The 25,280-nt window shown below is 55.6% G+C and overlaps 1 protein-coding gene across 2 annotated transcripts; it reads right to left on the bottom strand.

Annotated features, from left to right (window-relative positions):
- Window positions 1–540: 540 nt before the first annotated feature.
- KCNJ4 (potassium inwardly rectifying channel subfamily J member 4) lies at window positions 541–25,204 on the bottom strand. Of its 2 annotated transcripts, none has more exons than XM_016186525.2 (2): window positions 24,522–25,204; window positions 541–2,662 (listed from the first exon to the last, which is right to left on the bottom strand). In XM_016186525.2, exon 2 carries the CDS (start codon window positions 2,621–2,623, stop codon window positions 1,298–1,300), a length of 1,326 nt encoding a protein of 441 aa, XP_016042011.1. In that variant the 5' UTR covers window positions 2,624–2,662; window positions 24,522–25,204; the 3' UTR covers window positions 541–1,297. The 2 variants fall into 2 exon arrangements, with proteins under 2 accessions (XP_016042011.1, XP_016042012.1); XM_016186526.2 differs by lacking the exon at window positions 24,522–25,204 and adding an exon at window positions 9,146–9,769.
- Window positions 25,205–25,280: the final 76 nt, after the last annotated feature.

Consider the following 25,280-nt stretch of genomic DNA (forward strand, 5'->3'; position numbering starts at 1 on the left):
TGAACCACTGCGGTCTACATTTGGAGGTGTCCCGATACACCGTGCAGTCTGCCTGGTGCCCAGACAAGGGAAATGACTTACCCAAGTTCCCACAGTGAGGCTTCAATGACCCCTAGTACCCTGCCCACCCCATGTACTTCAGTCAGCTCCTCAGCTTTGCCTGATAATCCCCATAGGCCTGCTCAGTCACCACTTGGGAGGTTGGCCTGGCTCAGCCCACTGCACAGGAGATGAAACTGAGACTAAGAGCTGCTGGGAGCCTGCTGGATGCCACACAGCTAGTGAGCCACAAAGCTCTGCTCAGGCCCAGGGTCTCCGACACCCACCCAGGAGCCCTCCACTGGCCCCCAGGAAGGAGGATGGCTGGGGATGAAGCTCCATCGCATGGACATGTGTCAGAAAGGGACACACACAGGCCACACCCACACACATGCCCTGTATAAACATCACACCACACACACATCACCCACACATTCACATCCCATGGATATCTTTGTCTGTCTCTTCATCCCATCCCTCCGTCTTCAACCAGCCCAGCCCTAGTGGACCAGAAACTTTATTAAAAATATATAGTTACAAACTCCATTGTCATTCTGGGCTGGGCCCGGAGGACCACGGGGAGGGGTTTGACCTGCCCCCTAGAGTCCCACCTCGCACCCAAGCCCAGCACCATCTGGGGACCAAGATGACTGATGTAGAGGGTCTCAAGGAACCGACCACTCAGGCAGGGTGTGGGGTGGGGCTTGCCGGGCAGGTGGGGAAGGGGACAGGTGCAGAGAGAGGCAGCTCCTTGTCCTGCAGGTAGAAACGGTAGAAGGCGGATGTAGTACATCCATCTCTCCCAGGTGTTGATATTTACAAAAGAACGTCATGAGCAACAGGCCACAGTCATGCAAAAGAAACTCACCCCCCACCCTCCCCCGCCCCGAACTTATCCCGTCCCCCCCAGAACCCCAGGATTCCCATCCCACCCCTAGTAGTCCAGCCGCCTTCCCCAAGGTTCTGAGGGCAAAGGGGCAGGTCCATGAAGGGTTGGTGGGGAACGGTGGTGGGTCTGGTGGCCCAGAGAGAGGCCGGCGGGTCGGCACTGTCAGGACCAGGGGGTAGCCTGGCTCCTTCCCAGGCCTGGGCTCTGGAATCGGGAGGAAGGGGCTCCCCAGTCCTTGAAGTCCCCTTCCCTTGCCAGGAGGTCCACAGAGCCAGGTAAGCGCTGTCCTGAGTGTGTGTGTGGGGGGGTGTCCTGGCATCCAGCCCGGCAGGATCTCTTGTGGGCAGCGGCGAGGGCAGGGCCAGGAGGTCAGATGGCGGACTCCCTGCGGTAGGAGATGTTGTCCAGCGGGAGGGTGGCTTGCATGCGCTCCAGATCCAGGTGGCTCCCGAACTCCAGCATGCGGATAATGCCTGCCTCCTCCTTGGAGCCAGCCTCCAGGCCCAGCCCAGCGGCCACAGCTGCTGCAGCCGCCGCCTCCTCTTCCATCTCCTCTTCCTCCTGGCTCATGAGGGCCAGCTCGTTCTCGTAGCAGAAGGCACTGGGCGGGGGCGGGGGCGCAGGCAGCACGGTGATCTTGCTCTCCTGGAGCTCTCGGGCGGAGCAGCAGGGCGTGCCGGCCACTTCGTAGGTCTTGTGGAAGCGCGAGTAGTCCACCTTGTAGTGGCTCTTCTCCTCGAAGACCACAGGCTCGAAGCGGTGGCCCCACAGGATCTCGCTGGCCAGGTAGGAGCTGCGGGCCTGGGTGGTCATGGCGGTGGCCTCCACCATGCCCTCCAGGATGACCACGATCTCAAAGTCCTCCGACTCCAGCTCCTCCTTGCCCATGCCGTAGAGCGGGCTGTCCTCGTCGATCTCGTGGACGATGATGATGGGCGACACCAGGAAGATGCGGTCCAGGCCGATGTCGTAGCCCACGTTGAGGTCCCGCTGGTCCAGCGGCAGGTACTCGCCCTCCTGGGTCATGTAGGGCTTGATGAGCTGCGCGCGCACGTGGGCCTCCACGATGTGGCTCTTGCGCAGGTTGCCCACGCGCCACATGAGGCAGAGCTTGCCGTCGCGCACAGAGATGACGGCGTGGTGGCTGAACAGCAGCGTCTGCGCCCGCTTCTTGGGCCGCGCCATCTTGGCCATGATGGTGCCGATCATGAAGGAGTCGATGACGCAGCCCACGATGGACTGGACCACCACGGCGATGACCGCCAGGGGGCACTCCTCCGTCACGCAGCGGAAGCCGTAGCCGATGGTCGTCTGCGTCTCCACCGAGAACAGGAAGGCGCCCAGGAAGCCGTTGACGTGCATGATGCAGGGCCGGGGCGCGGCCGGCGCGGGGCTGGCAGGGGCGCCGGGCGCGGGCACCGCGGGGCCGGCGTCTAGGTCACCGTGGAAGAAGGCAATGCACCAGAAGAGGAGGCCGAAGAAGAGCCAGGAGACGAGGAAGGCCGCGGAGAAGATCATGAGCATGTAGCGCCAGCGCGTGTCCACGCAGGTGGTGAAGATGTCCGCCATGTAGCGCTGGGACTTGTTGCTCAGGTTGGCGAAGTAGACGTTGCATTGGCCGTTCTTCTTGACGAAGCGGTTGCGGCGCTTCCGTCGGGGCACGTGGGCCTGCCCGTTGCGGCTGTGCCCGAGCATGTCCTGAGGCCGGCGTGCTCACCTGGGCAGATGCAGGGCCTGCGGAGGCAGGAGGAGCCACACTCGTCAGATTGCGGGCGGCAGCGCCCCCGCCCCCCAGCCCGGCGCGAAGCTCGAAGCTCGGGGCCTCGGAGCAGCCCGGGGCCCCCACCCCACACACAGCGCCTCCCCCGCGGGCAGAACGTGGTCCTGACTGACGCGCACGAGTTGCGGAGCCAGAGCCGGCATGTCTGTGGCTTGGGGTCCAGTGGACCAGAGGCCGAGCCCCAGCTGCTCACACCACCCCTCCTGGCCTCGCCCTCCCTCCTGAGGCCATCCTGAGGATGGCCGCTCCCAGACAGCCGCCTTTGCCCTCTGGGGTCTTCCCCGGCCGGGCCCCCAGGCTCCTGTGCTACCTGCCAGCCACCTGAGGCTCCTTATATTGCTTAAGATTTGCTAAAACATCTATGTCGTTTCCCAGCTGGGCTAGGAACCAGGGGAAGCTAACGGTTCCTTCCTGGACAGAGCAGACACAGGCCGTTTTCATCAATGAAGAGAAGTTCTACTGAGCAGGGCTACTTTTTCCTCCATTCCTTCCTTCCTTCCTTTCTTATATATGTTGCTGTTGGGTTTTTTTTAATTATCTTTATTTACTGGATAGAGACAGCCAGAAACTGAGAGGGAAGAGGGAGAGAGAGAGAGAGAGAAAAGGAGAGAGAGACAGACACCTGCAGTCCTGCTTCACCACTTTGTGAAGCTTTCCTCTTGCAGGTGGGGACCGGGGGCTCAAACCCGGGTCCTTGCACACTATAATCTGTGCGCTCAACCAGGTGCACCACCACCCGACCCCTGTTACTGTTGTTTTTTGTTGCCAGTGCACTGTTCAGTTCTGGCTTATGGTGATGCGGGGAATGGAACCTGGGACTTTAGAGCCTCAGGCATGAGAGTCTGTTTCTATAACCATTATGCTATCTACACTCTGCCCTTATTTTTTTTATATTTATTTATTTATTCCCCTTTGTTGCCCTTGTTGTTGTTGATGTCGTTGTTGTTGGATAGGACAGAGAGAAAAATGGAGGGAGGAAGACAGAAAGGGGGAGAGAAACACAGACACCTGCAGACCTCCTTCACCTGTGCTTAACCTGCTGTGCCCTTATTTTTTACTTGTTTTATTTTAATGAGAGATACTGAAAGAAAGGCCAGGGCTACTCACCTATGGCTTATGGTGGTACTGGGGATCGAACCTGGGACCTCAGAGCCTCGGGCATGAAAGTCTTTTGCATAGCCAGTATGTATCTCACCAGACCCCACCTGGGTTTCTGTGTTGTGCCCCAATTGGTCTGAGACTACTAGTGGTCAAAATGGAGGAAGGGGGAGCCCAGGGTCTGGCTCCCAGTTAGGTGACACTATTCTAAGTAAAAGAATGGGAGGGCGAGCAACCTGCCCAAGGTCACACAGCGGATGAACAGCTGGGTCCAAATCCAGCTGTGAATGATAGTCCGGACACTTGGTGTTGTCTACACGGGTGGGTTCAGGGTGTGGAGACCTCTTGCTCTGCAGCATCTCCTTGGACAACTCATCCCACCTCTTTGAGTCCTAATTTCCTCGCCTGTAAAATGGGGGTCAGAACCCTAGCTCTGTGGGAGTCTGTGGGAGCTCGCCCTCTGGCCTCCCTTCCCACTTGCTTCTCCAGAGCAGCAGAGGAAGCAGGGAGAGGCAGGATTTGCCTGTCAGAGGCTCCAGCTGTGTCAGTGGAGGTGGCCCCTCGCCCCGCGGAGATGGCGGGTGCACTAACTGGGCCCCTGGAGGGCAGACCCTCCCCATGTGGCCCCTGGTGGTACAACAGCCAGCACTGCCCAGGACCCCAGCGTCTGGCAGGACCAGGCCCCGGCCTGGGCTCCCAGTAACGTTTTGGCCCAGAATTATATAAGGTTGGAAGTTTCTATTTTCTGTTCTATTCTTCTTCCTGATCTAATTGTGCATCTGTGGCAATGTTTATACACTTCCCCGGTTCAGGACAACTCGGTTGCCGCAGCAACCGGTGCGCGCCAACGCTGTAATTTAGAGATCAACAGTTTTGGAGCCTGCCTCTTCCAGGGAGAAACTCCCTCTCAGCCTGGGAGAGCAAGCCCTGCCCCCACCTCCTCCCCCCTGGTCAGCCCACCCGGACTCTGCCTTCTCTTCTCCCCCTTCACAAGGAGCCACCTGAGTCCAGTAGTCCCCGTGGAAGTCCCAGACTAGCCGTGTAACTTGGGCAAGTTATAGGGTTGCACTGAGCCTTTATCCCTGCGTTCAGAAAGCAGGTATTGTAAGACCCAGCAGCCCTGGGATCTAACAGGTGATGCGGGCAGTTGCTGGCCCTCAGAGGCCTCACTTCAGGGTCAGGGAGGCTGCTCAGCGGTATCATGCCTGCCTTGCATGCAGGAAGCCCTGAGCTTGATAACAAGAATAAAGAGATGTGAATGACTGATCCGTGTCCTGATTTCTCTCTGTGTGTCACACAAGGACAACAAAAAAGAGGTCATGACTTTGACCTAACCTTCATCGCCCAGCCCTGTGAACCTTCTAGACTACGCCAGGCGTGTGGTCAGTCTCTGTTTACGCTGCCCCCTGCCTTGAGTGCCTCCACAGGCACCACATGAGCCAAAGGAGCACCAAATCACTGATTTCTGGACATCGGTCAGTGGTGCACATGGTTGAGCGCACACACGGCCATGTACAAGGACCTGGGCTCAATCCCCCAGTCCCCGCCTGCAGGGTGGGGGTTGAGGAGCTTCAGAAGCAGTGGAAGCAGTGCTGCAGGGTTGTTTTTTATTTGTTTACCTCTATCCCTCTCTCCCTCTCTACCTTCCCCTTTTATCTCAGTGTCTCCATTCAATATTATTTAAAAAAGAAAAAAATAGAGGGAGTCAGGCGCAGCGGGTTAATCGCACGTGGCGCAAAGTGCAGGGACCGGCTTAAGGATCCCGGCTCAAGCCCCCGGCTCCCAGACTGCAGGGGAGTCGGTTCACAGCGATGAAGCAGGTCTGCAGGTGTCTGTCTTTCTCTCCCCCTTTCTGTCTGCCCCTCCCCTCTCCATTTGTCTCAGTCCTATCCAACAGCGATGACATCAAGAACAATAACTACAAGAATAAAACATCCAGGGCAACAAAACGGAAAATAAATATTAAAAGGAAAAAAAGGATGGAGAGAGAAGGGGAAGACAGAGAGGAGGAGAGAATATAGATGCTGCAGTAAAGGGAGCACAGGGCTGGGTGGTGGCACACCTGGTTAAATGCACATAGTACTAAGTACAAGGACCCATGCAAGGATCCAGGTTCGAGTCTCCAGCTCCCCACCCACAGAGGGGATGCTTCACAAGCAGTGAAGCAGGTCTGCTGGTGTCTTTCTTTCTCCCTCTCTGAATCCTCATCCCCTATCAATTTCTCTTTGTCCTATCCAATAAAATGGACAAAAATGGCCTCCAGGAGCAGTGGATTCATAGTGCTAGCACAAGCCCCAGCAATAACCCTGGAGGCAAAATAAAAAGGGGGTGGGGCGAAAGCTTTAAGTTTGTTGTTCAGGTTCCTTTTCTTGAAGGGCGATGGACCAGTCCACTGCCCCCCCAGAAGCCCTGGAAACTCACCCTGAAGAACACCTGTTGAGGCATGTTTTCTAGGGTGGGAGCTCAGGGAAGCAGCGCCTCTCCGCCACTGCCTGGCCAGGTGACCCTGCCAACACCCTCCCCATTCCTTGCTTCCATCTGCCCTGCATTCTCAGGTTACTTCCCAGACTCTTTTTATGATAAAAGGTCAAGTGATGGGGATGGGAGATGCTGGCAACTTTTAAAATATGCATGTTGGGGCCAGGCAGTGGCACACCTGGTTAAGTGCACACATTACAGTGTGTAAGGACCCAGGTTCAAGCCCCTGTTCCCCACCTGCAGGGAGGAAGCTTCAAGAGTGGTGAAGCAGGCCTACAGGTGTCTTCTTTCTCTTTCCTTCTATCTCTCCCTCCCCCTAAATTTATCTGTCTCTATCTAATAAATAACTAAAAATATTTTTTAAAATCTTTAATATATTTAAGGGTGAGGGTAGATAGCATATGGTTATGCAAAGATACTCTCATACCTGAGGCTCCAAAGTCCCAGGTTCAACTTCATATACCACCATAAGCCAGGGCTGAGCAGTGCTCTGGTAAAAAAAAAATATATATATATATATATATATATTATTTATTTGATAGAGACAGTAAAAAATTAAGAGCAAAGGGGGAGATAGAGAGGGAGAGACACAGAGAGATGCCTGCAGCCCTGCTTCAGCACTCACAAAGATTTCCCTCTGCAGGTGGGGGCTGGGGACTCTAACCCAGGTCCTTGCACATTATAACGTGCATTCAACCAGGTGTGCCACCACCTGACATCCCCCCAAAAAAAGAAATATTTAAATAATAATAAAATAGTAAGCCCCAGCCAACAGCCTGAGACTGGGGTCAGGTGGCCCTTAACTCAGTCCCCTAAAAGAAGGAGGAAGATGGCATCAGCCACACTTGAGAGCACTTGTGGGACAACAGGGGAGGTACAGCAACATGCCAGAAGTCACACAGGCCAGTGCGGGGCCCTGCCACCCTTCCTAGAGGCTGTTCCAGGGAAGAAACATTCCAGAAGCGCCAGCCCTGTGCCAGGCACTGCCTGATCACTCTCACTGAAGAATCGCAGCGCAGCCCTTTGTTTATCTCACAAGTATTTATTAAACACCTATCACAGCAATGAGCAGAATTAGTCTTTCTCCCCAGCTGAGGACTCGCAGGCTGGGGGCAGGGGAGGGGGGTGTCACGGGTGGGGGGGCATCATAAGGCAGAAGTGGCAATGTTAGGATCCCAGCTCAGGCTTGGCTGAGCCCCGGTGCCCACTGCCCCGCGTGCCTCTGGGGGCCCTGCTGAACCAGGAGCACCTCCATCCTCCAGAGCCTCCCCCTCCCCAACCCCACCCCTGTGTGGCTTCTGCTGAGCCCGACCCTCATGCCTGTCTGGACCACTGCACTTCTTGTTGTCTTCGGGAAGATGGCCCACCACCTAAACCCTGATGCTTCTGGCTACAAGTCCCAGCTCTGTCACCGCCTAGAAGTTTCCCATTTGGACCGCCATTTCCTTCCTCCCTCCTTCCTTCCTCCCTTCCTCCCTTCCTTCCTTCCTTCCTTCCTTCCTTCCTTCCTTCCAGTACAACCCTCTATGCACTGCGCCACCTCCCAGACCACCCTCAGTTTCTTTATCTGCAAAATGGAGATGATTATGGCTCCTGACCCTTGGTCTTTTTTTTTTTTTTTAAGATTTATTTATTAGGGGCCAGGCAGTGGCACACCCTATTGAGCACACATATTACCATGAGCAGGGACCTGGGTTCAAATCCCCAGTTCCCACCTGCAGAAGGGAAGCTTCACAAACACTGAGGCAGTGCTGGAGGCGCCTTTCTCCCTCTCTAGCTCTCCCTCCCCTCTTGGAGTTCAAGTCCCTGGATCCACCTGCAGGAGCAAAGCTTCAGAAGTAGTGAAGCAGTGTTGCACGTGTCTCTGTCTCTCTCCCTATCTCTTCCCCGTCTCAATTTCTCTCTGCCTCTATCCAATAATAAATAAAGGAAAATATTTAAAAAATTAAAATAAATAAGTATTTATTGGAGCAGGTGGGAGAGGAGAACCAGAACATCACTCTAGTCCATGTGATCCTAAGGACTGAACTCGGGGCCTCGTGCTTGCGAGTTCAATGCTGTATTCACTGCTCCACCTCCCGGGCTCACTGCAACTGGCTCTTTGACTTGAGCAAACATGAACCTCTGTATGACAATGACACGTGGATGACACAAACACATCAAGAACACCGGCTGGGGACGGGGCACTGGCTCCACGTCCAGAGCTCCAGCTCAGAGCACCCTGCTAGGTGGTCCTCTCCATCTGCAAACAAGCAATGGCACCCTGCAGAAGAGCTGGAGAGATGCAGTGGAAGTCTTACCCAACACTGAGCCTAAAATAAGCAGTGGCCCAGTGGGTGCTGCTCCTCAGCCCCACGCAGCCCTAGGCCCCTCGAGACCCCCAGACATCGGCTGCCTAGCTTGGCTCAGTGTCTCTTCAGCTCCCGTGTGCTGGTTTGATGCCCCCACTTCACCCCACAGATCTGGAAATCCCACCTCTCCTCAAAATGCAGTGGTTTTATCTTGGATCTGTATCACTTTCCTCCTGTGTGACCTTGGGCAGGCTGCCTACCCTCTCTGGTCCCTGCACTCCTCATCTTGAGGTGCAGCTAATATAAAGTCCTTGCCTCAGATCGCTGTGAGGAGGACTCCATGAAATGGTGCAAACCACATGTCTCTCCCCTGGAGTCCAGGCCCACCCTGCTGCTGTTACCTGCCCTGCCCTGCCTGCCTGCTCTGTCTGTCAGTACCAGCACAGGAGCCAGAAACCCCACTCTCTCAGAAGGGGCTGGAGTCCGGCTTGGTTCTGCACAGCCCCAGCCAGCCCGCCACCTCTCTGAGCCTGTGTGTCTGCATTCAGAAAGGGACAGAGAACCGCTTACCTGGCAGTGTGTCCCTTGGGCTCAGCTGTGGCTTTTCAGTCGTCATAAGGGTGCAGTCCACACAGTGGGGGTGCAATCAACACTGGTCCTGGACCTTGAAGTCCCTTCTGCACCATCCATTGGTGTGACATTGCAAAGCCCACACAGAGCACTTAGTATGCGCTTCCTCTGTGGGCACTGCTCTGAGTACTTTAAGTGAATCAATTCTGCTATCCTCACCATGACCTCAGAGGAGTCTACTATCATCCTATCATCCTCCCTACTTTAGAAGTCAAAGAAAAAAACAAAACAAAACAAAGACACAGAGAGGTTCGGCAACTTGCCCAAGGTCACACAGCTCATGAGTGATGGAGTCAGAATTTGGACCCAGGCAATGCACACTCACTGAGCACTCTGCTCTCCAGCCTTGAAGAAACACAGCCACACTGCACATTCTGCCACTCAATGAGCAGGTGTGAAGACCTACTATTTGTCGCATCCTGTGAAGTCAGTCCTAGTGGGAAAGGAGACGCCAAGCTAAAGGTGCAAGCGGGAGCCAGGACTGATTTGGGGTTCAGCCAGAGTTTGGACACACAGGTGATTCTGAGCCCCAGAAAGACTCTGAGCAGTGTGGGGTAAACTGTCTCATCTTCCCAGTTCTGTACCCCACGTTCCCTACCAACCACTCAGCAGGTGACTGCACTGAGAAGCAAGCCTGCAAGTGTCCAGGAGGACAGACCTTCCAGAAGCTGGTGGTGGGAGGAGGCAGGGCCACTACTGGGACCTCCAGGCAGGGAGGGTTGGGGGTGGGGTTGCTGCATTGCCTCACTGCCTGGCCACTGCCCCGTGGTAAACTCACCACACCAGAACAGAGCAGTCCCTTCTGTTGACCAAACAACTCAACCTGAGGGACCAGCCCAAAACCTGTGCCCCTCTTCCCTACATGCATCTGATGGCAAGAGAAGATTTTCAAAGGCTACTCTCTTCCAGAGCAACCTAAGACGATGATTTTGCAAAACCATGCCCAAGGCTCCGAGATCCCAGGTTCAGTCCCTGGACTCACCATAAGCCAGAGCTAGGTACTGCTCTGGTTAAAAACAAAATCGAGGGAGTCGGGTGGTAGCACAGCAGGTTAAGCGCACGTGGTGCGAAGCACATAAGGATTCCAGTTCAAGCCCCCCGGCTCCCAACCTGCAAGGGCGTCGCTTCACAGGCAGTGAAGCAAGTCTGCAGGTGTCTATCTTTCTCTCCCCCTCTCCGTCTTCCCCTCCTCTCTCCATTTCTCTCTGTCCTATCCAAAAACGACGACATAACAGCAACAATAGTAACTACAACAACAATAAAAAAAATAATAAGGGCAACAAAAGGGAAAATAAATAAATACAAAAAAATTAAAACAAACAAAATCAAACAGATCAGCCTAACCCTTCACAGGTGGTGCAAGTTGGACCGCTGCCTTGCTGTGCCTGGGAGGGCTCTACCCCACTTTTCACCCCTCAGGCAACTACGGTCCACCCCACACTGGCTGCGGGTCACACAGGTATGGACTCACCCAGCTTCTGGGTCAGTTATCCATGTAGTAAACACTAGCACAGGCTGGCAGGCATCATGTAAGGGGAGATACCCCGTGATGTGCAAGAGAAGGCAGTGGCTCCAGTCTGATGGGTGTCCCCAAAGGCCTCTTTGAGAAAGTAGCATTTAAACTGGGAGTTGTACGTGGAGGGGTCCACTAGGTCAAGAGAATTGTGTGAAAGGTGGAGGCACAGAGAATTCCAGAAAGAATCTGCAATGGGGCCAGCTAATGGGAGTGAAAGGGAGTCGGGACAGTTGGTGAGGATGAGACCCCGGAGGTGGAGGAGTGGGAAGGGCCTACAGAGCTAACCTCCTGGCCAAGTGGGACAGCAACTTGATCTGCCCTTTACAATTTTCATGTGAAATCCCTCTTTTTCTTTCCTTCTTTCTTCTCTTTCTCCTTCCTTCCTTCCTTCCTTCCTTTCTTTTCTTCCTTTGCTGGGACTTCACTTCTGCAGGCTGACTTTTCCAGAAAGACAGACAGACACACAGAGAAGGGAAGACATCACAGCACAGAAGCTCCCCCCTCCCCCTTTGTAGTGGAGGCCAGGTTCGAACTTAACACAGACAAGCAGGCACCATCCCTAGTGAGCTAGCTTGCTGGCCAAATTTTCCTGTGAACTCTTTAAGACAAAGAGGAGTCGGCAGTCATAACATAAAACCTCGTGTGTCTACCCCCAGGCTTAAGAAATAAAGCCACAGCTGGGGAGACAGCATAGTGGTTCTGCAAAAGACTCATGACTGAGGCTTTGAGGTCCCAGTTTCAATCCCCAGCACCACCATAAGCCAAAGCTGAGCAGTGTTCTGGCTTCTCTATATCTCTCATATGAAATGAAATGAAATGAAATGAAACGAAACGAGGAAAGCACTGGGCTCCCCTCACTGTCTGGGCAGCACCCGCCTTGGCCTCCTTGGTCACAGTGGTGCGCACCACAGGGAGGTTCAAGGACCCTACGTGGGGACATGGAAAGGAGGCCAGCAAGAAAGCGGCAAGGGTGGCAGCTATGAAACCCCACACACATGCAGCAAGTCCCCATTGAATGCTGTCTGTTGGTCCTTGGAAACTGCCATGTTCAGTGAAATGATATCACACACCAGGCCCTTGAATGTCCTCATCAAGTTATGAATAAATGATGCTGCACTGAAGTCTGTTATTGGAAGACCTGCCGTGAGCAGACCTGGGCATGTTCTGGACAGAACTGTGGGGCATGGAAGATGGGGTGTGGGGAGGCTGGGGAATGTGGGCTGGTTCACCTGGGGGGCTGCCTGCTTTGCCAAGTATACACCGCAGGTTCGATACTGGCCCCTGCCACACTGAAGGAAGCTTCAGTGGTGTGGTCTTTCTCTCTCTCCCTCTCTCTCTCTAATTTTTTAAATATTTATTTATTTATTTTCCCTTTTGTTGCCCTTGTTTTTTATTGTTGTTGTAGTTATTATTGTTGTTGTTGTTGATGCTGTCTTTGTTAGACAGGACAGAGAGAAATGGAGAGAGGAGGAGAAGACAGAGATGGGGAGAGAAAGACAGACACCTGCAGACCTGCTTCACTACCTGTGAAGCGACTCCCCTGCAGGTGGGAAGCCAGGGGCTTGAACCGAGATCCTTATCCTTACACTTCGTGCCACGTGCACTTAACCCGCTGCGCTACCACCTGACTCTTTCTATGTGGAAACAGTCATCATGGAGCAGTGAAGTCCCAGGGATGTCAAGGTAAGAAAGATCATGGTGGGAGACAGGTATATAGCTGTGTACAGCTGGACCCCAAGTCCCATTGTCAGACTGCACACCCAGTACATCTTAAACTGTGAGAGGACTTACTCCAAGGGAAGAGGGGGACCAAGTTCCAGCAACACAGGGAGCAAGGAGCCACAGGAGAGCACCCGAGACCAGGAAAAGCGGGGTTCTGACAGACATGCCCAGTGGGTTCAGCTCAGCCCAGACCACCATCTCCCTCCTTCACCTGGGCTCCCCGCCATTCTCGGGGGTAAAGGAAGAAAAAGATCCTTGAAGGAGGGCCTCCACTCAGGCAGCCCTGCCCTCCCCATGCCAGGCCATGGGCAGCGTGGTGAATATGGAGTTTACTACCCCTCAGCAAAGCCACCCCAGACGGGGCAGGGCCCCTGAGAAATTTAAGAGTTAGGTGATGACCCCCACTGGCATAGCAGGGGCACGGGGTGGGGGTGGGAGTCCAGCCCTACTTCCTCCTTTGCTCTTGGGGTAGCTCAGCAGAGCCACTTCTGGGCGGCATGGGACATTGTTGGGACGAGGCTGTGCCTGGGACTTCACCCTGCAGGTAACATAAGACTGAACCCTCTCGAGGGCAGCCTTACCCAAGAGTAACACACACACACACACACACACACACACACACACACACACAAACATGCCCTCGAAGGAGCAGTGGAGGGAGGGAGGGGGCTTCAAGATGATCTTTCAGTGGAGGGAAAAAGGCAGTTGTGATGACTGTGGAGTACAGGAGCTTAACCATCAGAAGAAATGTCCTCTCATTCTATCATCATCATCTATCTATCTATCTATCTATCTATCTATCTGTCTGTCTATCTGCCTGTCTACCTATCTATATCTCCATGGCCGCACTTTGGAGACGGGAGAGATGGCTGTGGCTCCCTCTGGGAGGCGGAGCAGGTGGTTGGGGAAGGGGTGGGAGGATGCAGTCTCGCTGTATTCCCGTCTGCATCTTTGTGATTTTAGAACCGCGTGCAAGTATTACCTACAGGAAAGGAGGCTACAGAGAAGGTTTTAAAGTGAGTGTGGATGGAGAGAGAGAGAGTTCTAATGGTGTCAGGGTAGTCCTGCAGTCCTCCGGATGGGCCCTGAATGCTTCCTCGTGTGCTGCGTGGCCCTGGGGTGACACATTCACTCTCTGTGATAGCACCCAGCCTAGGATGCCCATTCAGTGGCAGTGAGGATGTGGGCAAAGGACAGGGACCCTCATGTTACCACTTCTGACCTCCCCTGTGCCAGTGGGTCCCCATAGTGCCCCCTTACCTTCCTCCCTGGATCCCCAGAACAGAGGGGCCCTCTCTGTCCTTCAAGGCTGTGCAGTTCCCAGGCCAGTCCTCTTGCCCCAAGTGTCCCCTGGGCCACTAAGAGGCAGCCCAGCCCCAACTGCTGTCCCTCCCTGCCTCCCCCATGCTATCCAGTGTCTCCCAGGGATGGCGCAGGCCTAATACTCAAGGCTAACCACCCTCCTCGAGCATTGCTCACCCTCTAAGTTTCATGGCACCCAGGAGGTGGGTGCTATCACCCCCACAACCCCTCACCCATGGGGGCTCTGAACAGTGGCTTGGGGTTCTGGGCCTGAAGATGGGACCTCTGCCAGATCAGTGCCCAGCAAGTCCGTGACCTGTTTCCTGCTTCCGTGTGGCGCCCCTGCCACCCTCTGCTTAGTTCCTGGGGGGCTCCTGTGAACTGTCCTATCCTCTGCCCATCCTGCCCTTCACGCTCCATCCCACCCTGGGCATATGCCTGTCTTCTTGTCTCTCCAACCATGTGTACACCTGTCTCTAGGACTTGGCACTAGCTGGTCCTTCTGGTTGAGCCCCTCCAAGACACTCCCCTGCCACACAGAGATGTGCTTTCTTACCATTCAGGTCTTGACTCAAAGGCTGCCTCCTCTAGGAAGTCCCCCACCCTACCCCATCTCCTGCTGTTCTCATGGAGCTCAGAACTTCCTCACAGCCTTTCTCCAACCAAGCTGGCTTGGCTCACAGCTCACTTCAGTTCAGGGACCTTGACTCTGCTCTCCCCCAAGCCCCAGGCCCTAGCATACAATGAATACTTGACAAACATCTGAAAGCTGACAATGAAATGAGATAATTTCAGCCCGCCGTCAACCCTGTGAAGGACCTCAGCAGGGTGATGTGACAGAACGTGACCAAGGAGAAGCTATTTTCGTCAGCACAGTCAGGGAGCACCTCTCAGTGGAGGCGGCCTCTGAGATGGGACCAGAAGGAGACCTGCTGAGGCACCTGAAGTCAGGGACAGGACGCCCCAGGCCTCGGCCTCCCCTCCCACAGGCAGCTGGAAGCAGGGCGCCCTCAGGTGTCCACAGGGGGAGTGGGGGAGGCAAGAGTGAGGGGGACACCTGGCTTCACACCACTGTCTTGGCCACAGGAGAAGCTCCGGCTGGAGGCATGTGTGCATGGCTGAGCAGGGCAGGGACAGAAAGGCAGATTGCCAACACTCCACTCAGGCATGGCCAAGAGGGACCGTCCACAGAACGCCTCCACAGGCCTGCAGCGCTGCTATCGCTCCTCGTTTCTCACCATCTGCCTGATGGTTTTCAAGGCCAGAGACTCACACTTCAGCCAGCCCCCTCATTCATTCATTCATTCCCCTAACCATACCCTGAGCTGTAGTGGCAGTGCCCTCCATCTGGCGCATCACCAAGGGCCAAGGGCAGGTTGCACAACATGGTGGGGGGAACAGCATTTATCCAGCACCTATTTGTGCTGGGAGAGGAGCAGGACACAGTCCCAACTTGCTGAGTCCAGGTACAAGCACAGGGACAGTGACTGCATGGCTAGAGCTGATCCCCACAGGGCCAGGGTCTACAGAAAGCCCAGGGCAGGCCAGACAGGGACCCTGGCCTGAGGGTAGGGGAAGGGAGTGGCTGGCTGACCTTGCAGCTCAGGGTCCAGAGTCAGGTTCACTGCTGAGAAGAAAAAGAAAGTCTGAAGGAGACCAAAGCGGCAGCATCCCAGAAATCTTGGGCACTTTGCCACCTGGGAAGAGGACACCTGTGCACCCCAGCCTCGTTCAGAGGCTCCCTGGGGTGCCAGGACAGGAGAGATGCTTCCAGACTTCCCCACCAAGACCTGCAGGGACATGCAGCATGTGGAGTATACAGAATGTGCATGTGTACAGACATGTGTACAGAGTGTACAGACATGTGCAGTGTACAGAACAGCTGGGTTAGTAATGCGCACGGTAACACCATACCAACTGCAGGGACCTCCAGGCTCCTTTTCCATTCCATTAAAAAGTGAGTTGTGGGGGAGTTGGGCGGTAGCACAGCAGGTTAAGCGCACATGGTACAAAGCGCAAGGACCGGCGTAAGGATCCCAGTTCGAGCCCCCAGCTCCCCACCTGCAGGGGAGTCACTTCACAAACGGTGAAGCAGGTCTGCAGGTGTCTATCTTTCTCTCCCCCTCTGTCTTCCCCTCCTCTCTCGATTACCCTCTGCCTATCCAACAACAATGACAGCAATAACAACAATAAAAAAAAATGGGCAACAAAAGGGAAAAAATGTGCAGGCCCCAAGCCCCAGTGATAAACCTGGAGGAAAAAAAAAGTGAGTTGTGAGCTCTGCCATTAACCACCAGGAGCTGCGCACAGGTTGAAAGGCTCACACTTGCTTAGCATCTAGGAGTGGTGAGCGGGGAACCCGGACTGAGACTGCCACGCTTGGGTCACAGACCTAGGCCCACTTCTGCACATGGCTCCCTGTCCCCACACTCCCCATAAGCACAGCTTCTGCCCTATGCCTGGGGGTCACCGTGGAGCCCAGCCAGAGTGAGACACATTCCAAGGTCAAGTGGCATGAAGAGCTGCAGCTGTGGGAGCCAGGCACTGGCACCCTGCCAGCCCTACCCCCACCCAGAGGCTTCGAGGGCAGGACTCGGCTGGGACGGTGTGCAAAGCCCCAACACCACCAGAGAAGGGGTCTCTGAAGGCAAGTGTGGACCCCTGGGCTGGGAGGCCCACAGCAGCTCACAGTCTACACAGGCTGAGCCACTCTCCAGGCTCTGGGTGAAGAGGTACAAGCCCACCCCTACCAGAGGTGGGGACAAGTGCTCAGAGAGGTGAAAAGGCTGCCCAAGGTCACAGCCATTTGAGTGAATCTGGATTTGAACCCAGCCACAGGCCTTAAGCGGGGCTGTGTAGGCAGGAAGAGAGAAGCCTGGGGCAGGGGGTGCGGCTAAGCCTGCTGTGGGGAGCAGGTGGGGTCCCTCAGGCCCCAGAGTGCAGAGCAGATGCCAAAGTGGGAGGCAGGTATTAATTAGGAGGACCTTCCAGAGGCATGTGAGCTGCCCCAGAGAGAGGGTGAGCTCCTCATCAGCAGGGGTTTAGGGGGGTCTCTGATGCCTGTGTGTCAGAGTGACTACAGCTACTCAGGACATCCGCCATGCCACTCAAAGCCAGGGCAACCTCCCAGGGTTGCTGACTGGCCCCCATCCACCAATGCCCCCAGGTTGAGTGGGCAGGAGGGGTGGTGGTGGTGTATCTGGGTCTTTTAGACTTAAAATGAGAAGGGCTCCCACAGTTCTTTGGGGTGGCAGCTTGAAAAAGGGGTACTAGGGAGCTGGGCAGTAGCACAGTGGGTTAAGCACATGTGGCTCGAAGCACAAGGACTGGAGAAAGGGTCCTGGTTCAAGCCCCCAGCTCCCCACCTGCAGGGGAGTCGCTTCACAAGCAGTGAAGCCAGTCTGCAGGTGTCTATCTTTCTCTCCCCCTCTCTGTCTTCCCCTCCTCTCTCCATTTCTCTCTGTCCTATCCAACAACCTATCCAACGACGACGATATCAATAACAACAATAATAACTACAACAATAAAACAAGGGAAACAGGGGGCAGGGGTAGATAGCATAATGGTTATGCAAAGAGACTCTCATGCCTGAGGCTCTGAAGTCCCAGGTTCAATCCCCTGCACTACCATAAGCCAGAGCTGAGTAGTGCTCTGGTTAAAAAAACAAAAACAAAAACAAAAACAAAAAAAAGGGAAACAAAAGGGGATAAATAAATAAATGAATATTTTAAAAAAGAAGAAAAGAAAAAAAAAGAAAAAGGGATACAAGGAGCACTGAGGTGGCCCAAAAGCCAGGTCTGCCACCGGGTTGGTCAGACCCCCTCAGTCCAAATAACCCCCTGCTCCCTGGGGGCCAGCCACCCTGTAGACCAGTGGGAGGGAGGTGGGCTGGCAGCAGAGGGGCAGCCAAGGACAGAGTCAGCCATGTTTCCCACATGTTTCTGAGGCACATGGGGGCCACTCCTGAGGAGAGTGGGCTGGTCGAGGTTATGTGGGGTGACTGAAGGGCTGAGCTGGGGTGCACTTCCAAGTTGGCTTCTTCATTTGGTTGCAACAGGGTGTGCCCAGGGGACCTTTTTTTTTCTCCTTCCTCCAATTGGGGTTTGCAGGGTGGGGACTAAGGAGACCTTCTCCAAACCCCAGCTGGAGCCTGACCCGTGGCGGCAGAGGAAACAGGGAGCCCAGGACTCCAGCACCACCACTGAGTGACCTTAGATGAGGCCAAACAGTCTCTGCGCTCAGCTGCTCTGTCTCCCAGCAGAGGCTGGAGGGAAGCAGACTGAGGGGCAGGTCAGAGTGGAGCAATGGGCAGAGATGAACATTGTCATTCATCGGACCAGACCCAACAGCACCCAGCAATCCCACCTGTCTCTCTGCCCTTTGGGAGGTAGCTCCCAGAGGACAGGTTACCACGATGATGCTGCCTTCTCCTTTCCCAGTCTCCAGACACCTTCCTGGCCAGCACCCCTTTCAACCTCCTGAACTTCTCAGGGCCCTAGTGCCTCATTTCCCCACACCCACTGAGGCCAGACACAGAGAGGAGTCAGGGAAACCACTGCAGGGAAAGGGGAGCCCCAAGCACCCCTTCAGGAGACAAGCTGGAAGGTTCCAGAATGGCCAGAACCAGAATCTAGGTAGGACAAAGGATTAACAACTGTTTCCATCTGTGAGAGCTTGGGCAAAATGTGCTTCTCAGTGAGCTTGTTTTCTCATCTGAAAAGTGGAAGCAGACAGTGAAATAGTTGGACGGTGAAAAACTTGGATAGTTTGATTCAGGTTTGAGCCCAGCCCTGCCCACATTGCTGCATTGAAGGAAGCTTTAGTGCGGTGGTCTCTCCCATAAACTCGTGTATGAGAGAGAGAGAGAGAGAGAGAGAGAGAGAGAGAGAAGGAGGGAGAGAACAACAATCTAAGTGTGTGACAGCATGTAGAGAGAATACAAGAATGGGGAAGGGGTAGATAGCATAATGATTATGCAAAGAGACTCTCATGCCTGAGGTTCTGAAGTCCTAGGTTCAATCCCTGAACACTACCATAAGCCAGAGCTAAGTAGTGTTCTGGTAAAAAAAATAAATAAAAAGGGAGTTTGGCAGTAGCGCAGCGGGTTAAGCGCAGGCGGTGCAAAGTACAAGGACCGGTGTAAGGATCCTGGTTCGAGCCCCTGGCTCCCAACCTGCAGGGGAGTCGCTTCACAAGTGGTGAAGCAGGTCTGCAGGTGTCTGTCTTTCTCTCCCCTCTCTGTCTTCCCCTCCTCTCTCCATTTCTCTCTGTCCTATCCAACAACGACGACATCAATAACAATAATAATAACTACAACAATAAAACAACAAGGGCAACAAAAGGGAATAAATAAATATTAAAAAAGAAAAATAAAGAGAGAGAGGGAGGGAGAGGGAGAGAGAAAGAAAATATAAGAATGCAAGTACATGTGCAGTGTATATTGGTAGTTTTAGGCTTTCTTTTCTTTCTCTTTTTCACATTGTTGTGTCATTGTGGCTTCACCACTCCAGGCTGACTTTTTTTTTTTTTTTTTAGCTAGAAAGATAGACACACCCAGAGGAAGAGACACCACAGCACCAGAAGTTCTCCTGGTGCAGTGGGCTGGGTTCACAGCCGGGTCACAGGTATGCCAAAGCAGGTACCCTCATCAGGGAACTTCGGTGCATGCCGTGCGTGCGTGCGTGTGTGTGTGTGTGTGTGTTGCGAGGAGGTAAAGCTCAGATACGCAGAGGGAGAGGGCAGGGGTCACCCCCCACCCCAGCATCCCTCTCACCCCTGTATTCCAAAATAGAACAGTGGCCTTAAATTAGGCAGAATCCATCAGTTCAAAGCTAGCCCCAGTCTCACCATGCTCTGTCCTGCCAGCCCTGCTTCCTAGTCAAACCTCAGTTTCCTTTTCTGTAACGGGAGAGAACACTGGTGCCCCAAGTATTCTGCGTTCGCCAAAGGGGCCAGATGTCAGGCCACAGGGGCTGGTCTGGCGCCAACCTTTGAGCAAGAAGGACTGAAACCCAGAGCTAGCTGGAGCTTGAGCCTCCACACCCCACACTGCACCCCACCCACCACCCTGTGAGCAGCGTGTGCGCGCGCCTGCAGGAGCGCGCGTGTGTGACTCAAGGTCTATTCATAGCTGAGCTCCACCAGCTGCAGCGTCACAGGCACAGGGGCCTCAGCCCATATTATTATTTCAATTACCATCTGAATTAAAAGTTTGAGCAGCGATCAACCCACGTAGCGAAGGAAAGAAGGAGCAGGAGAAAAATAAAGATGAAAAGGAGGAGAAGCGCTGTGCCGGAGATCCCCCCAACACCCCCAAAGAGAGCTGAACTGCTGGGGAGGCTTAAAGGTTATGCCGGCCCCCAGGATCCATGCCCGCCCCTTGCCCAGGGCCCAGGATCCTTGTGGGGATGGAGTAGATGATACTTGAGAGATAATAGTCCAATGGTACCTACCAGATTCTACTCACACAGACAGACATACTGAGTCAGAGAGGGTAAGGAACTGACCAAAGGTCATATAGGGAGAAGTATGCCCAAAGCTGGTGGTCTCTCGGGCCTCCTCTCAGCACCCAGGGCCACCTAGTTTCCCTGACCTCACTGGCATCTGTGGGTGGCCCTGGGGCTGGAGCAGGGAGGACAGAGATGGACCTGGTGTCTCTGTGGCCTTCTCTCCTGTCTGTGTTCCACTCAGGTTGGCTCCCCAGCCCAGAGCCAGAGCTCTCAACCATCTGCAAACCACCCAGCAGTCTGCATTCCCCGTTCCAGACCCAAATGACCCTTTCTGGGGCAGTGACGGCGCCCCGGGCCAAATCCAGCTCCCCAAGCACCGCTGGGCAGGTGACTGCTCAGAAGCTCCACCTTCCCATCTGTAGCCTGGGTTTTCTTCTTGAGTGCATATCTGCACCTGTGACTTCACAACGGAGCCCCCAAGGATCCCTGAAAGGGTATCAAGCTGCAGGGACAACATGTTACCTCCTCTACACCCCCAGAGAGAGACGTCCTTCCATATTTTCCCCAAGGAAGTCTCAGTGATGGCCCCAAGAGTCAGACCAGGCTGGACTCAGACCTGGGTGCCTCTCCCTCCCTGCTGCCATGACCTTGGGCAAATCACGCAGGCTCTCTGAGCCATGGCACCCGCGTCTGTAACAAGGGACATGGTGGGTGGCCTGCAGGACTGCAGAAGGCACTTGTAAGAGCTCCCAGCCCAGTGCCAATCATGACAACCTGAGCTTCCTTGCTGAGAAGCTGCTTCCCAGTTCCTGGGGGGGGGGGGTGTGTCAAAGACTCCTGGGGTTTGGAGTAAGGGTGTCATTCAACATCACTCTGAAAGCAGGAGCCCTGGGTCAGGTGATCAGCACCCATCAGTTCTGCTTGCATAGTTCCAGAAATGAGGAGCTCATTATTTCACAAAACATCTGCACTTCCAGCTCTGGGAATCTTCTAGAAGGTGCCATAAGCTTCCAGTTTAACCCCCAAATCCAGCCTATTTCTGCCTGGTATTAGCTGGTTTTAAAACGAGTCTGAAAGAGAACTCCTCAGACAGGCCAAATGAAGAACAGGACCAATGTGCAGGGGGTGGGGCTTGTGGCGACCAGGACTAGAAAGGGAAGAGGGAGGGGACCAAAGTGAGCAGGGTCCCTCAAAGCTCCTTGGTCCTGCCTGGGTTCCCTAAGGCGTTCCACAAAGCCTGTGTGTCTGCCTGTCTAGTTCCCGGCAGAGGCTAGGATCCTGGAGTCCTGGCTTCAGACTGCAGCTGTTTCCTTCACCCCAACACCATTATTGTGGCCTGGAGAGTAGAGAGCCCATTTCACTCTCTGGGCCTCAGTTTCCACTTGTGTAACATTAGGGCATCAGACCAGTGATTTGAGTTCTAAGTCTCTGCTGTGTGGAGATATTGTTCTAATCCCCTCCTCCTGCCCAGAACAATGGCTGGATCTCCCACCTCTAACTCAGCCATCAGGGAGTCTCAGGACCCCCAGTTACTGGTTTCACACTCAGAAGTCATCTTCTGCTAGTGTACCCCCCAACACAGACATGCTTCTGAGGCTTCCGTCCCCATTTTACAGGTGAGGAGAGGGGACCCAGGTTACAGGAGGTAGTCACTGACTCAAGGTCACAGAGTCATTCGTACTCAGAACTCCTCCCTGGGCTCAGGACACCAGCGGGACTCAAGGGCATCTTCTCTCCAGAGAGTCACCAAGGCCCAGAGTGGCCAGCTGATCTCTGCACAGATGTGAGCTCTGCGCAGGGTGGGCGGAGTGCCGGGCTGCCCAAGGTCACACTGCAAGGCTTAGAGATGGGGCTGTGGGCTCAGCCTTGAGGTCTCCCTGGCCCAGCTGAGCTGGGGAGACAGCAGCACAGTCTGACTGTAGACCCTTCCCCAAGACAGGAGCCCCTGTGCTGCACATCTGCTCCCCAAGGCTCCCCCCATACACATACACCCCAAGACTGACAGGAGAAGAGTGAACGGGAAGATGGGGTTGGGGAGAGAGAGTTGCTGGCTGGACACTTGTTCCCCCCCCCCCGCCCTTTATCCCCTGCCCCCCTCCTCGTGCAGGGGGAGCGGCGGTGATGTAATGTGCTCGGTCCTGGTGCCAATCTCAGAAGAGAGACGACAGATTGTGTGAGCCAAATTTGGCATCCTAGGGGGAGAGGCATGAAAAGTGGAGATGTGGAAGAGAGACGAGGAGCCTGGGGAGGCTCGGGAGAAGCCCGCCAGCTTCGCAGACCCTAAAGACACCACAGTCCCCACCTCTGCCCCAAGCCCACTTGCTCCAGGGGTTCTTCCTCCTCCCTGTCCCCAGAGGCCAGCCTGGCTGCTCCTTGACCCCCTCTCAGCCCTAGTGTTCCCAGCCCTGTGCCCCCCACACACACACACACCGCTCCAGCTCCATTTCCCACTGTGATAGTCTCCTGGTTACCATGCTGCTGGTTGTCATGTCGCTTACATGTCCTCGTGACTCAGTGGTCCCCACAGAGGGGGCCCCTCCTCCTCACATCCCCCTCGGCACGCGCCCCCACCTCCCCCAGATCCACATTAAGAAGCAGCCCGCCTCTTAAGCCGACACTGTGCCTCCCCCCTTGCTTGCAATGCTAAGACATGTTTTTTGCAGCATCTCCTAAGCTAGTTCTTGCTCCCCTCCACAAATGCCTGTTCAGAACCTCTGATGCCCTGGGCAGGCTGTTTCCAGGCACCTGGCAGGGTCTGCAAACCACTAGGCAGCCTGAAGAGTTAGTCCCATTGTCCCCATTGTCCATCCAAAGATACTGAGGCTCAGGGAGGCCCAGCCAGTGGCCCAAGGTCACCCAGCAAAACCCCAGGGCCAGCTTAGTCTGTTCCCAGCAGCCCACAGGCTAGTCTGGAAAAGGACCTTCGCTTTTCTCTTTATTTTCTTTTTGTGTGTGTGTGTGTGGGGGGGGGGGTGCTTCTATCTCCAGGGGAACCCAGAGACTCCTGAGAATAGGTTCCAACCTAGAGGCTTCCCCTCTAATTCCTGAATTCTCCTCTCCCTGACTTTACTTCCTAGGGGAGAAAAGGAGCCCCTGCCCCCATGTACCGAGTGCCAACTCCACACTGACCAGCCCTTGGTTCACTGAGTCCAGAGGGACCCCCCTTGGAGGTCAGTGGGGCAGAGGGTGCTGTTCTCCTGCTACAGAAGGGAAAGGCAATGCTCAGGGTCCTGCTCCCCCAGATGGCTGAGCTACTTTCAGGTACTAGAGCGAAGGGTAAGGAGGTCTGTCACCCAGTGTGGAAAAGCACCTCCTCTTCCTGGTGGAGAAGCATGGAATGTTCTAGGCTGAGCCCTTCAGCTTCCAGCTTGGCCCTGGGTCGTCTCCAATGACCAACAGCCTCTGTTCCTGCCAAGTTTCACCCCAGTGGGTCCTTACCCCCAGCCCTCTGGTCCTTTCTAGTCCCCTCATCCTAGGTCCAGTTATGGCCATAGAGTGGCTTTGTGGTCCCCAGAATCCAGCCATCGGCCCCCACACATCCCAAGACCCAAAGTCATAAGACTGGATGTGGAGGAGAAGAAAAACAGAAAATGCACCTTTCTGTGTGTGTGCGCACACACACACACACACACACACACACACACACACGGTCTGCTCCTCTGGGGATCTGCATGCCTGGCCTCCTCACGTGTGTCCCCTCAGCCAACTTAGCTGTCCTTCCCTCAGCCCTCAGCACCCCTGCCCATCCCAGCCGGGAGCCAGGCATTGGGAGCACAAGCGCGGTGGGCATGGGTGGGGGGTGCGCTGGTGTGCTGCAGGGGAAGTTCCCTTGCCTGCGTGGTCTCACCTGGAGCCCTCTTTCCTCGCAGGTCCCACACTGGAAAGGCCGAACCTGATTCGCCCCACGCCTGAGTTCACAGGGTCCAGAGCGGATGCTCCGAGCATGCCAGAGGGGTTCTGTCCTCTGCCTGTGGGCAGCCAGCGGGACTCAGTCTACAGTTGGAAAACAAAACAAGACCCCCCCCCCAGCCCGCCTCCCTAATGAACCTGGCTGCTCCTTGAAACCAGAATGACAACTGGAGGGGAGCAAGGAAAGGTCGTGTCCAGGGCAGAGGGTCAAGGACCCTCCCGCCCAGCTCTCCCCGCTTACTGGCCAACACCCAGCCCTCCACATCCCCGACGGACAGACGGACAGACGGACAGAGCTAACCCGTTAGTCCCCCACCAAACCGAGTGGGGAGTGCGAGACCAGAGCGGCGGGCGGGACACACAGACGCTCAGCAGGACAGACAGCGGACAGAGCCGAGAGGGGCTCGGGCAGGCTTACCGCGGGGCGGAGGGTCCGACGGGAGTCCGGGAGGGAAGCAGCAAGCCGGCGGGTTCTACATGTCACGGCGCAGCGGCGGGCGGGAGCGGGGTGTCCAGGCGCCCCTGCGCCAGCACTGGCGAGCCGGCCCGCCCCCTCTCGGCTGCCGGCGGGTCTGCGGGGGTCTCCGCGCCGGCTGCCCCGCGCCGCGCCCCGCAGGCCGCCCAACTTTCAGCGCTGCCCCGCGCCGCGCCCTCGGCGCCGCCTGGGCATCAGCATCGCCGGCCCCGGCGCGGGGCTCAGGGCGCGGGGCTCCGGGGGCCCATAGGTTCGGCCGCCTGCGGCACCTCCTCCCCGCCGCCCGCCCAGGTTGACTCCGGCCCCTCCTCGGCACCCTACTTTCACCTCCCGTCCGGACCCCCGGGGCGGGCTGCCCGACCCCCGGGTCTCCGCCCCTCTGCCTGTCTCTGTCTCTGTCTCTCCCCCGTCCCTCTCTCTCTCCCGCCGTCCTCGGGCTCCCGGGCTCTCTGTCTCTGCGTGCGGGGTCTCTTCCCTGCCTCTGTCGGCTCTCTCAGCGTCCCTCCCCGTCTGTCTGTCCCTCTCACTCGCGGTGCGGCCCCCGCCGTCTCGGACCCAGACCCGGGCCCGGACCCCCACCTCCGCCGCGTCCCCGGCTCGCCGCCTGCCCGCAGCCCGAGCTCCCGCCGCCGCGGCGCGCAGACAACTCCAACTCGCCGCCCGCAGCCCGCTTTGCGAGACTTTCGCCCCTCCTCACACGTG

Source organism: Erinaceus europaeus, chromosome 4 (assembly GCF_950295315.1).
Source record: "Erinaceus europaeus chromosome 4, mEriEur2.1, whole genome shotgun sequence".
Lineage (NCBI taxonomy): Eukaryota > Metazoa > Chordata > Mammalia > Eulipotyphla > Erinaceidae > Erinaceus > Erinaceus europaeus.

Excerpts from the sequence above, each read along its gene's own strand:
- KCNJ4 (XM_016186525.2), bottom strand. The coding sequence starts at position 2,623 with ATGCTCGGGCACAGCCGCAACGGGCAGGCCCACGTGCCCCGACGGAAG.